The sequence below is a fragment of the Cicer arietinum genome, chromosome 2 (genome assembly GCF_000331145.2).
Source record: "Cicer arietinum cultivar CDC Frontier isolate Library 1 chromosome 2, Cicar.CDCFrontier_v2.0, whole genome shotgun sequence".
Classification (NCBI taxonomy): domain Eukaryota; kingdom Viridiplantae; phylum Streptophyta; class Magnoliopsida; order Fabales; family Fabaceae; genus Cicer; species Cicer arietinum.
In genome coordinates, this window is record NC_021161.2 from 4,521,370 (window position 1) to 4,535,254 (window position 13,885).

The 13,885-nt window shown below is 27.2% G+C and overlaps 3 protein-coding genes across 6 annotated transcripts in view; all 3 read left to right on the forward strand.

The window, feature by feature from the left end:
- Positions 1-4,680: 4,680 nt before the first annotated feature.
- LOC101490663 (uncharacterized membrane protein At3g27390-like) lies at positions 4,681-10,327 on the forward strand. Of its 2 annotated transcripts, none has more exons than XM_004489504.4 (10): positions 4,681-5,163; positions 6,409-6,517; positions 6,596-6,791; positions 7,019-7,155; positions 7,775-8,063; positions 8,530-8,555; positions 8,717-8,852; positions 9,094-9,289; positions 9,591-9,831; positions 9,999-10,327. In XM_004489504.4, exons 1-10 carry the CDS (start codon positions 5,070-5,072, stop codon positions 10,207-10,209), a joined length of 1,635 nt encoding a protein of 544 aa, XP_004489561.1. In that variant the 5' UTR covers positions 4,681-5,069; the 3' UTR covers positions 10,210-10,327. The 2 variants fall into 2 exon arrangements, with proteins under 2 accessions (XP_004489561.1, XP_004489560.1); XM_004489503.4 differs by having other exon boundaries at positions 4,684-5,163; positions 8,530-8,636.
- A 778-nt stretch (positions 10,328-11,105) lies between these two features.
- LOC101491181 (early nodulin-like protein 21) lies at positions 11,106-12,445 on the forward strand. The gene is made up of 2 exons (XM_004489505.4): positions 11,106-11,410; positions 11,996-12,445. The coding sequence occupies exons 1-2, from the start codon at positions 11,209-11,211 to the stop codon at positions 12,286-12,288; spliced, it is 495 nt and encodes a 164-aa protein (XP_004489562.1). The 5' UTR covers positions 11,106-11,208; the 3' UTR covers positions 12,289-12,445.
- An 895-nt stretch (positions 12,446-13,340) lies between these two features.
- LOC101507340 (cystinosin homolog) overlaps positions 13,341-13,885 on the forward strand; it is a 4,994-nt gene continuing 4,449 nt past the window's right edge. For 2 of the 3 annotated variants that reach the window (XM_027331741.2, XM_027331742.2), the window contains exons 1-2: positions 13,341-13,515; positions 13,608-13,740. In XM_027331741.2, the coding sequence (XP_027187542.1) occupies positions 13,394-13,515; positions 13,608-13,740 (255 nt within the window). In that variant the 5' untranslated portion in view covers positions 13,341-13,393. The remainder of the gene's footprint in view (positions 13,516-13,607; positions 13,741-13,885) is intronic. The other variant, XM_012712693.3, reaches the window with a different exon arrangement.

A 13,885-nucleotide genomic window follows, 5' to 3' on the forward strand; every position in this document is an offset into this window, starting at 1 on the left:
AAAATGCACACTCGAAAACTACACAATTAGAGTTTTCATCTTTACTTCATCTACCAACATAAACTAACGAATTGACGTTAAAAACACCACACCTTGTCAAATTATCTTTTGTTGATAATCTGTTTAACAATAATCTCTAAACAAATATATAAACTTTCAACGAGACTATCTTGTTCCAAATACCATCAAAAAGATTTGTATCACTATCTTCCAAAGATTGTGACAAAAGTCGGTGCACTCCTTTCACCAAATATTGATTATCTTTTTCAAGCTTCCAAATTCACTTGTCAACCACGTTTTCCTGAATTGAAACATTAGCTAACATCGAACAACAAGCAACTAAAGTATCCTCCTCCCAAGAAAAAAGGCGTCTCCTCACACACCAACCTCTACCACTAAAATCCCATCACACCCCACCTATTCTAGCCATCTCTACTACCAAACTATTTTTATTGAGTCTCACTACCATCAACCTACTAAACCTTTCACACAAAGGCCCCACAACCAACCAAGGATCCCTCCAAAATAACGTATTTTCACCATTCTCAATTGATCTATATATATTTTTAAACCGATTTTCCAAACCAGCACATTCCCCTTTTAGGATTGACTGCATGTTCTTCCACAATGAACAACTACTAACCCCACATAATATATCCTTATTCTCAATATCATATCTAGCTGATAACACCTTAAACCGTAACCCTTTGTTCTATCTAGAACCTTTAACACCATTTACCTAGTAAAGCCAAATTCAACTCACATACACACCTTACTCCTAAACCACCACAATTTATATCTAAGCACACCTTGTTTCATTTTACCTACTTTATTTTATGATATTCCACACTTCCCTAATAAAAAGATTTTAAATAAGGATTCTAGGTGAGAGAAGATATTGATACATGTTGGAGCCTTAAAGAACGAGAGAAAGTAAACTGATAGGAACAAGACAACGTTGAGAAGAACCTGTCGACCTCCCGTAAACAAATTATGACATTTCAAACTAGAAACATTTTTTTTCTAATGCTTTCAACCAAAGGTAATTAAAATGAAGATCTTCTCGGATTTATATCAATTGGAAGACCAAAATATTTAAAAGCAAGTTGCCTTATTTTACAATTTAATATACGTGACACCTCATTAAGCCACAAGTTGTTCATATTTACTCCAACAAGTAAACTTTTGAGAAAATTAACTATATCCTTAAACAAGTTGAAAGTAATAAATTAGCTTTTATAGCTCTAACATTAGCCCAATTGTTTCATCCAAGATCAGCGTGTCATCTGCAAAGTGCAAGTGAGAGATTTGGCTTCAGGTTCTGAACCAACCTAAAAACCGTGGAAAAATGCCGCATATACCGAAGAGCATAACATTGCATTCAATCATTCTATGACTATCAAAAACAAAAAGGGTGACAATGGATCCCCTTGACGCATACCTCCCTATAGACTAAATTCATTTATCGAGCTTCCATAAACTAACACAAAAACTTCTATTGGGCACATACATTCCATCACCCATTTCCTCCACTTCTCTGAAAAGTTTATTTTAGTTATAACCAACTTAATATATTTCCACTCTACTTAGCCATAACCATTTTGGAAGTCCACCTTAAATAGAATTAATTCTTTTTCTTTCTTTTAGCCTCACCCACAATCTCATTAGCAATTAATATACCATTTTGGATTTGTCTTTCTTTTACAAAAACAAATGGTATCTCACTAATGACTTTACTTATAACTTGTTTCAGTTTGTTGACGAGAATCTTTGACAACACTTTATATGTACGACCAACCAAAGACATTGGTATAAAATCATATAGGTTTTGAGAATTTTCCATTTTAGAAATCAAAACAATGAACGAAAATTTGGACCCTTTTACCGATCTTCCATTTGTGTGGATTTCAAGGAAAAGCCACATGAAGTTGATTTTAACTACATCCCAAAACTCTTTCAAAATCCCAAAAGTAACACCACTCGATCTAGGACTTTTGTAGCTACTACAATCTCAAACCACTTCTTTAACTTCCACTTCTCTAAATTGAATTTCTAACGCCACCGTTTCCTAGTTAATGACTTGAAATGAAGATTTTCCTTAAACATGGTTTATTTTTCTTTTCTACGAGATGATTTGTTTTGTTTTGAACTTTTTTTTTTGAAAAAGAAAAAAAGTATTGCTTTTGATAAAGTAACTTAGAGTTCCTCCCCAAGAAAAAATGAGAGATATGCTTTTCCGATTTGACTAGGAATTTGAAGTACAATTTTATTAGAAAGATTTCGTTGTATTTATTTTTTCTCTTAGATTTCATTGTATTTGATTTGACTATATAGTCCTTGTGGTTTTAAAGGGTATTTTTTTATAAGCATAAGTACTACTGATTGAACATGTTATGAGTGTATGTTTGCTATTGATGGTGAAAAAATTGATTTTGTATAATTGATTTTGTAAAATTAATTTTATTTAAAAATAAGTTGAATGTAAAGTATTTTATATTTAAATATATTTACGTACAAGTGAGTTGAATAATAAATTTTAATATAAAAATTATGTTTAAAATAAAAAACTACAAAATTTAACTTTAAATTAGAATCAATTTTTAATGACAAAATCAATCATGTTTAATAATATTTAAACATATTAAAATTAATTTTATATACACGACATCAATTTTTATCCCTTTAAAAGTAAAATACAGATGTTGTTAGAGTTTATAGATAAATTATTTATGTCACTTTTTTTAGTGATTAATGAATTAATAATGGAGAGAAAATAAGTTGTGAAACCATAAAATGATCCAATAATTTTTCAATAAACAAAGCGATTAATTACTTTTAATTTCTCTCTCTTTTTTCTTTTCTTCTTAAAAAGAATCCTTTATCTAATTATCTTTCTAAGTATGGTCGACCTAAGGATAAAGCTAATAAAACAATTGTTTTAATCTTTTAAATAAAATAAATATTTATTTAATAATACAACCTACAAAAAATAATTTATTTAATAAAAGACTTCATATTGTAATATTTTTTAAAATTGAAACTTAATAAAATTTTATCTAAAAGTAATATGTTTATCTAATTATCTTTCTAAGTATGGTCGACCTAAGGATAAAGCTAATAAAACAATTGTTTTAATCTTTTAAATAAAATAAATATTTATTTAATAATACAACCTACAAAAAATAATTTATTTAATAAAAGACTTCATATTGTAATATTTTTTAAAATTGAAACTTAATAAAATTTTATCTAAAAGTAATATGATCAAAATTATTGAATCAATTAAAAAAGAAATATTATACGAAATTAATTATATTGATTTAATTAAGAAATTTATATTCTACATAGTCTAAAAAATAACTTTTTATATTTCTTTTTAATAATTTTAAAATATCTCATATCAATATTTATTTTAGACCTCCATATATCTTAGATTAGCTTTAAGTGTTGCGTACTACATGATTTGGATAATAATAATAATAATAATAATAATAATAATAATAATAATAATAATAATAATAATTTATATAGAAAAAATGAATATGCACTATTAACATAATAAATCGTATACTGGTATCTAATAAAAATTAAATATTTATCAAATATCTAAAAAGAAAGTTATAATGGAGATCTACACAACAATATAAAATATATTCATTGAACAACGGTATAAACCTATTTTAAACCATAAACTATTAAATTTATAATATTTATAACAAATAAACAAACAAATATTTTCATAATCATGCGACAAATGAACCATATTACTTCTTTATGGTGCCATTTGTTCAATTCACATTGTCTCGTGTCTCAAAGTAGTAACAACGCACAAGGCATATAAAAAGCATGAATGATTCACAAGCACTTCTTTATGGTGCCATTTGTTCAATTCACATTTAGAAGTCCTCAATTTTTTAGGGGAAAATAGTTAGGTCGATATATGTCTTGTCCTCGATTCGATGTTCTAGAAAAAAATGCATGCTATGAAATTATTGAGAAGAAGAACAAAAGCATGATAGTATTAAATCAAAATCCATACCAAATGAATTTATGATCATTCGTGAATTTTATAATTTTATGGTGTAAGCAAACTTAGATAGTCTATGTATTATCAACATATCAATATCAAATGGTGGATGAAATTACAAAATATTAATCAGATTCATTATTTCATTAAAATTTGTTTTGAAATGTATCTCTAATATTCAAATCCTTACAAATACAAATACCAATAGAGAGATGAAGTTGATTAAAATTTTACAATTTCAAATATCACTTTAAAATATCTACATGTGATATATTAGATTGATATAATTCTATAATTTCAACGACCAGTTGAAATATTTACTTAAAGTGATGAGTGTATCAGTGTGACATGACACAAATATTATAAGAAATTATTATTTTAATTAAATTTTAATTATTTTAAAAGATTAATCTTTCTAATTGCGTGACATATATCTTCATTAAAAAAGAAGAAAAAAAGACATAGTGTTTTACTATAACACTTATACTTGTTGTGATCTAGCTCACGTTCATAGTGGTCCTTTTTCCTTTTCCAAAAATAAAAAATGGCACATCATCATCACATGTCACCATAAACTCGCACTTGCTTTGCTTTAAGCCCAAGAAGAGCACCTAATAAAGAATCTTATATGCTCATAAAGATATAATAAAAGAGATTAAAGATATTATGATATATGAAGAGTTGGATTTTGGCTAAGCATTATGTGATTCTCCTTCATGCTTTTTTCATAATATATACTTAATTAAAGCACTCTATTTCACACTACTATTCCTCTCATTTCATGTTTAACTTAATTTTTTTACATCATTCTCAAAATGAAGACACTGAAAAACACAATCTTAGTGTACATTTTTCATAATTTTTAAATATTTTTAGGCTCGAATCCTAAAGTTAAAAAAAGAAGGGAAGAAAAAAAAAGGGATTAGGGGTGACCCTTTTGTTGATTCTCTACTTATATGACTATTAGATGCAAAATGAAGTGAGATTTTCAATGTGGTGTTGAATTGAGAAGAAGATGAGTTTGTGGTGGTGATTTTCAATAATGGAACCTCCTAAGGAATTTTGGGCTTCATTATGGAGTTTCATATGCTTTCTACCATATTTCATCGGCCTTTGGCTTCTAGGCAACATCAAAGGTGAGTTTAAGGCTCAATTCTTCTTTATTGTTTGGAATTCTCTATTGTACGCTTTGATTTTCTTTTTTAATACAAGTTAATTTCAAGAGAAATAATTTCTTAAAATGAAATAATGTAATGGAATGTCTATGCATTATTATTTTCCTTGTTTACGAGTTGTTTTAAATAGTGATTCATATTTTTAATGAATTTTTTCATGATTTTTGTCTTCATGTTTTATTTTCATTAAGAAATGGTAGAGAGAAAAATACCGGTGTTTTTTACCTGTGTTATATTTTGAAATATATATTTGAAGATTTAACTATTTTTCTTATTAATATATTACACGTATTGTGTTTTTGATACGTGTACATATCTTATATTAATACATGACTGATATATGTCATTTGATTCAATCACTTTTTTTAATAATTATTATTGGTGTTTATATGTCATTGTTAGTATTTATTTTGTATTTGTAATTGTTTCCTTATTTTATAGAGTGCAACATATGGATTTTATGAAGAAAAAAAAGGATTTTGAAAATCACAAAAATGATTATCAAAAGAAAACTATATGAATGACAAATAATGATTTAGTATTTTAATTCAAGGAATTAAAAAGGTTGGATACTAGTTTATAGAATATATGTCATTCTAACTCTATTTAATATGCTAATTAAGATATCTTTGAGTGATTTATTTAAGTTTATCTATTGACATAAACGTTTGTGAGAGTAGTTGAGAGAATTTATAGATAAGGATGAGAATAAGTCAGATTGGATCAAACTTTAGTTTAACGGTTCGAATTTACTTAAATAAATAAGTTTTGTTTTTTTTAAAATTTAAATCTAGTCTTTTTATTAAATGGATTAGACCGAGCCAAACTTTCAATAGACCGAAGTATAGGCCACCCTCAGGCGGTTTGACCTATCCTATCCTATTTATGGAAACGACTTATGTCAAATTCATAAGTTGTTTTTAGCTTTTATATGCTCTTCAGAGTAGTTTATAAAAACAACATATATCTTATTTAAAAAAATGTATTTTTTATTTTATTTTTTTATATAGAAATATACTATACATAAGTACTTACATAATAAATGCTTATATAATAGACACTTAATTATGATATTTATTTAAATAAATTCTAATAAAAAAATAATTTATTAATTAAGTAATTGAACTCAAGTAGTTAATAAACTTTAGTCAAGAATGAATGGAATGAAGATTTTCAAACTTACTCTCCCTCTCAATTTATTTTCAGGTATCATTTTATGTCCATTGATATGCTTAATAATGACAATTGGTAACTCAACTATCATAATTTCTCTTTGGAGCATGCACACTATTTGGACATATTACTGTGTTATAAGGTACTTTTCTTAGCTTCAACAAATGTACCAAATGTAATTGTTTCCTCATATTGATCCCTAACTTAATAATTACTACAGATGTAGACAATTAGGACCTTTATTGAAGCTTGTGATGTGCACAATTCTACTACCAGTAATGTTGATTTTATGGCCAATTGTTGGAATTATTGGAAGTATTATAGGTGGAGCAGCCTATGGATTTATTTCACCATTATTTGCTACTTTTGAAGCTATTGAAGGAGGAAAAAACAACAAAGTTTTCCACTGTTTTATTGTATGTTTTCTTTTTAAAGTTTTTTATCATTAGTTTATGTTATGAAAATATTTTTTTCAATTTTTATTTTGTAGTAGTTGGAATGACATATGATAATGAATTTTCTTTTATAATTGTGACGGTGAGAAAATGGAAAATAGAAACTAACTAAATAAAATGTAATTCTGAAAACACTGAAAATCAATATTTGAAATTTTTCAAAAAGATTCAATCTATTTTCTTCACAGGATGGAACATGGAGCACTATTTTAAAGAGCTTTGATATTGTGAAGGATGTGATAAATGCATGTTTTCATACTTATTTCTCTTTTATGGACGACTTGAGACAAGAGGGACCACCTAATGGAAAATATTATGAGATGAGGTTTGATTTCATTATATTTCTTTATGCTTATATATATATTTACTGTATTTTTTATTTTTGTAAATTTTTTTATTCTTTCAAATTTAATATTGTAAATTTCAATTTTTTTTAAAAATGTTTTTATTGTTAATGACTCTTAAAAATAGTTGACATGACAAATGGAGAAGAGACAAAGTGTTAATTTACTTGGACGAAAATCAAATAAAAGCATATTCATGCTTTTATTTCTTTTTAATTTTTTTATTTCTTTATTTGTCATCTCAACGTTTTTAATAATCACTACTGTGAGGTATAATTTTAAAATAAATTTGAACATATATACAGCTAAATTTAAAAAACAAAAAAATTACAAAGATAAATATCAAAATAAAACTAATTTACATGTACTAAACATATATTTAAACTTATTTATTTACTTTGATTGTTGCTATGTTATTATGTCTCTAATGAATAAATAACTATTTTAGTCATTAAATGTGTGAAATATCGTCTTGAATTGAATATATTAAATATACAAAAATATCTTTTAATATATATTTTATTTGCCAATCATCAAGTGTGTCTTCCTTAATCAAAATAATTTTCTGTGAAATTTTATTGGTATATTTCTTTTATGCAGGCCATATTATCTTCCCGGTGCTATTGTAGCTGCAATTTTAGGAATCATAGTTGATGTGCCAATTATATCATTTGTTGCTGGATGTAAAGTTCCATTCATGCTTTTTAAAGGGTGGAACCGTTTGTTTCATGACCTAATAGGTCGTGAAGGACCTTTCTTGGAGACAATTTGTGTTCCTTTTGCAGGCCTTGCTATCCTTCTATGGCCATTGGCTGTTGTCGGCGCGTTTCTGGCGTCTGTCATAGCAAGTATCTTTCTCGGTGTTCGAGCAGGCGTTGTTACCTATCAGGTTAGAGATAGATGATTTAGTGTATGTTTGATTCTACTTTTGGAGGAGGTAAAATTGATTTTAGATGTGTAGAATTGATTATGACATGTTTGAAAGTTTTCGAGTATAATTGAATTTTATCTTCATAATTAAATTAAATTTATTGATTTTTAGTATAAAATTTATTGTTCAACTCACTTTTAAATGAATGTATCCAAATATAAATTACTTTAACTTCGACTCACTTTTAGAGACACAATTTTACGTTATCAATTCATTGAAAATCAATTTTCGTCATTGCAGATGATATGATCATATGACATATGAGCTAGAGGCTCATCAATGAATCCTAAAACGTACCAAATTGATAGTGTTGCTCTTTAATCTTTATTAATTGATTTTCACTTCAAGTACTATTTTCAACTCCTTGAAAGTATACTAAATTATATATTGATACATGTATTTTTATTTGTTGTTTGGAATGCAGGAGTCTTCTTTATTGTTTGGCCTTAGGTACATTGTTGCCTCTTTGTCACTTTATGATGAATACAGTAATGATGTTCTTGACATGCCAGAAAGATCATGCTTCCCAAGGTTTTATTGTTGTTTTCCTTCTATAATACATGTTGTTTTGAGACTTGCAGTTAATGATGCTATTGACTTGTGTTTGGTAGGCCTAACTATCGACGAGTCGAAATATCACAGACAAATTCAGATACAAATTCCATCTCAAAAACTAAGTCGTTAACAAAGACTATTTCTCGCACAATTTCTTTAACAAATAACATCGCTGAGTTGAAACCATTTGAGGTAGTGTTTTACGAATCTAGGTTTAATGCAGTCGTATTTTTTCCCATTTGTCACAGTCACAAATCAAGATTGTCTGGTCAAAATTAGACGAATGACATTTCAACCGTGTGATTTGAGACAAATACACATTTCAAAATCGCACAATCGCAATTTGTGACTATAACAAATACGAGAATCTCAAGTTTTACCATTTTGTTTATATATGTATATACTAAATAAATGTTTCATATGAGTTCTGTAGTTATTGGATGGCTTGTGCAAGGAATGTCTTCAATTAGGAGAAACATTGGTTTCTCAAGGACTAATTACACATGATGACATACAAGAAGCCATGTTTGGTAAAGAAAGTAGAGTCATTAGTATTGGTTTGCCAGCATATTGTCTTCTTCAAGCACTTTTACGCTCTATTAAAGCTGATTCTCCGGGTATATTAATAAGTAAGTGAAACACTTTTTATCAAAATTTTAAATAAAAGTTCACGACTGCAGTTTAGACCGCAACATAATAGTTTTTATGTTGTAGAAATCACAACGCGGCCGCAATTAAGACTACATTAATAATACTTGATTGTAATTCTCTGCAACATCAAAGATCGCAACGCGACCTTAACCGTTACCACGACCGCTATTTATTATAACATAAAATAAGTCATTTGTTTATTTTAATTTCAAATGTTAAAATAATTTTCTTTTAATCATATATAAGTCATTTTTTCTTACTTGATTCCTTGATATGTAGCTGATGATACTGAACTAACTACAACAAATAGACCAAAGGAGAAGTTTTTTGAATGGTTCCTTAATCCACTTTTGATCATGAAAGATCAAATCAAAGCTCAAAATCTCTCTTTATCGGAAGAAGATTACCTATGCAAATTAGTTCTATTCAATGGTGATCCTAATAGGGTTAAAAGTTTAACTATTGGTCCTCCACCCGAATCCGATCGCAAACTTGCCGAACTTGATGCATTGGCTAGAAGGTACATAACGCTGATGTAAATTAATTTTATTCTGACATTTAATAAAAAAATTAATATTTTGTGATTGCATTTTAAAAATTGATTATGCGATGTAATGTGAATTTGATTTTATTTTATACTGATAATGTATGGTCGTTAAACTCTGTTTATGTTGACTGACAATGTAGACTTCAAGGTATCACTAAATTTATCACAAGATTCCCGACATACAAACGACGATTCGATGTTCTTGTGAAAACATTGTCTGAAGAGCTAGCTGATAAATATGGAAATTCAACAATAATAAGATCAAAGAGTGCTTTTCCTAGAATTTTTAGTTTGAAATCCTTCAAAGTCAATAAAACTGTTGGTTCTGATCAAGAATCTGAACTTGGATGAGTTTCAGAAACTTCATTTTAAGAATATATTGTTACGTAAGTTTTTTATTCAGTCTTGTTTATGTATAGTCTAAGCATGATAGAAAATAAAATTGACACTTAGTGATTATATTTAACTACTTCTACTTGTTCAAATACTACATGTCAATGTCACATTATGTTGACTTGTGAGTTTTACATTATTTTATCAAATTGTGTTTAAAGTGTTTGTACAATTAATGTAGCATAACACTTTAATAAAATATAACATATTTATATTTTATCAAAATATTATATTGCATGTGACTCAACCACATCATGGCCTATGATCAATGAAAATTGTTGTATATATATCTATTGTTGTTATAAATATTGGACTAAGTTCATTAGTAAATGTCATTTTCTTTGTGTCTATAAGTAGAACTAAAATTGAAACATAAACAATAAAATATCATAATAATATTTTTTTTCTTATTCTTCTCTACACTCCTATATTATGTTTCAATTATATATCTATGAGTTTAACAAAGATGCATTGAAAGTTAAAATTATTTTATATTATCATTTAATAATAATTTATTCTACCGAAAAACTTAGGTCTAATTGATTGTCAGTATACAATTAGTTTAGATTAACATACACCAAATTTTCTCCGTATCTATTGTTTTCCCACCAAATTTCCTATATAAAAATTTCAATTAAGTTAGTTTAATTGCATATTAGACCATATTGACTAAGTCAAATTAATTACCAAATACTTTTTTTTCAGCAAAATTAATTAGGTACCAAATATAATGTTCAAAGCTACGTGAGTCGTGTACATGTAAATGTAAACCACCCACTACTTCCATTTCCCATCCAACTCATGCAAAACCAACTTCACACTCTCCCTATATATATCAACATCTATAAATTAAATTAAACAAACCAATAGTGTTCAACTTTTACCACAAATAAAAAAACTCTTGCATCACTCACATTACTATTACTATTCGCACCTCCAACACACAATTAAAAAACAATGGCTTCTTCTTTCTCTTTGAATTCCTCTACCCTACTTGTGCTTCTCTTGGCTCTTTTATGTTGTTTACAATGTTCTATTGTTGATTCTTATGATTTACTAGTGGGTGGCCCAAAAGGGTGGGTTGTTCCTCCTTCAAATGACACTGACCTCTACAATAATTGGGCTTCAAACAATAGGTTCCATGTTGGTGATTCCATCCGTAAGAACTATACACTCTTTAATTTAATGTATCTTCATACATTCAACTATAAGAGGAAAAATGTGAAATAAAATTTCTTTAGTTTCCTCATTAAATTTCTTCCCTAAATTTTGTGACAAGAATTAGTGGTAAACTTTATTTGTTTTCACTTTAATTTTTGTCAATATGCACTATAATTAAGGATTCAAATTGAGTTCACACATATACTACTAGAAAAAAAATAGTCATATAAAAAAAAAATTAGTTATATATAAATTTAAAGAGGAAAAATTGTATTTTTCTTTAATTCTCTCACTAAATTTTGTGACCGAGGAAATTAATGACGAACTTTATTATTTCTCACTCTTATTTTTCTCAATAATTTTGACTTTGATTGCATTCTTACATTTTTGTTCAAAATCAATTGTATGGAGAGTTTAATTTGCATCCTATGGCAGTTTAAAAAATATCATAATAACTCATATTTATTACATAAATGGTCATATAAATTAAATATTTTTTAATATTAGATAATTGTGATTCGTTGTCTGTAAATATACAAAAAATTTATAAAGAAATGATTTTTTATTTTTTGTGTGTGCATAGATTTTAAATACAAGAAGGATTCAGTGATGGAGGTTGGTAAGGAAAATTACAATGACTGCAATGCAACACAACCAACATTTTTTTCAAACAATGGAAACACTGAGTTCAAGTTAAACCACTCAGGAACATTCTACTTCATAAGTGGTGCATCAGGGCATTGTGAGAAAGGACAAAAGATGATTGTGAGAGTGATGATTCAAGATCTTCATTCCAAATCTAATGGATACCATGTTCCAATTGGTGTCTTTGAAATTGTCTTTGTTTTTGCATTTGTTGCTTCCTATGTTATTTGAGTATTTAGGAAATTAAATTGGTTTGCTACTAGGAATAGTGCAATTTCTTTATTTTTATTTTTATTTTTATTTTTATTTTTATTTTCTTCATGTCTTTTAGTTTTGTTTACCTTTAATTCTAGCTTTGGTGTATGATCGATGATTGAGGTCATATGATTTTATTTGGGTTGTTTCATGGTAGCATACATTCTATTATGGAATATTAAAGTTCCTAAATTTTAATGTCTTTTTTTACTGAACTATGTTTCATAACAAAACAAATTTATCATAGAGAGGAAGGAAAAATAAAAGGAGACTAGAATTTAATAAAATGAAAAGTGTTAACAAAGCAATAGTTAAATATATGTATATATATTATTGCTTTTGTAAAAAAAAAAAGTTATATATATTATTGCCTAAATAACATGTACAAAAAAAATATAAAGAGTGCAATGAGTCTGTTTTTGACCACAACCCAATATATAATTTTAATTTTGGAGATAAATGGGGATAGTGGCTAGTTTTAATTTCTTTTTGCAATAATGTATGTAAGCTGCAGAAAGGTGGAGGCAAAGATTTTATAAAATATAAATAAGTAAATAAATTATTATTATAAAAATAATAACCCCTCGTGTCACTTGTATACAAGTAAAGTGTCCACTGTCTACCTATCGTGTCTCATCACCGTTGTGATCTTATTTTCTGTTTCTATATTTTCTACATTTATAAAAAATGTTAACAAGTGCACTCATAAAATCTATATATAAAAAATAATATTCAAAGTTGTGTATTTGATACTTTGAAAGTATAAAATGTGAAATGTTTTATTTTTTACTTTTAACAAATATCGTAAAAACATTTATTAAATAACTTTTAATTTATATATATACAATAATATAAATAATCTTTATATTATTAATCAATCACAACTAATAAATTATTAATAATATTTAACTTTTATTTTAATTATTTATAAAATTGTTTAAATAATTAATCATAATTTACCGACTATATAAAACTTTTTATACCGCGTATACATAGAAATTGAATTTTTGCATTTTCCATTAGGCTTGTCTTGTATATAAGAATTAGAGCAATTATAAGAGATCTCATATTATTATATAAGATGGAGACAACATGGAAATCTGAAGCCTTTAAAGAAGCATACACCGTGTTTGGATGGATTGCATTTGTGGTTTGGTCCAGCAGTTTCTATCCTCAATTAATCTTGAACTTCTCAAGGAAAAGGTAATTAATTACTTTTTTTTGTCATCTCATTATTTTGGTTTAATTTTCTCTTGAAAGCAAGATTTTTTATTTGTAAAATTTGAAAATTGTAGTGTGGTTGGTTTGAACTTCAACTATTTGGTATTGAACAACACCAAACACACCTTGTACCTCGTTTATAATGCCTCTTTGTACTTTAGCTCTACTGTTCGGTTTCAATATCATCAAAAATATGGATTTGATCAGGTATTTATTTTTTTCATCAATTTCAGTTAGTATGCCATTTTTGTTTTTGTTATTTGAGTTCCGTTTGTTCGGTGGAAATTTGTAACTCAAGTTGTCAAATTTGAGGTTTAAGTAAATTTGATATGTAAATTCTTCAAATTTATTT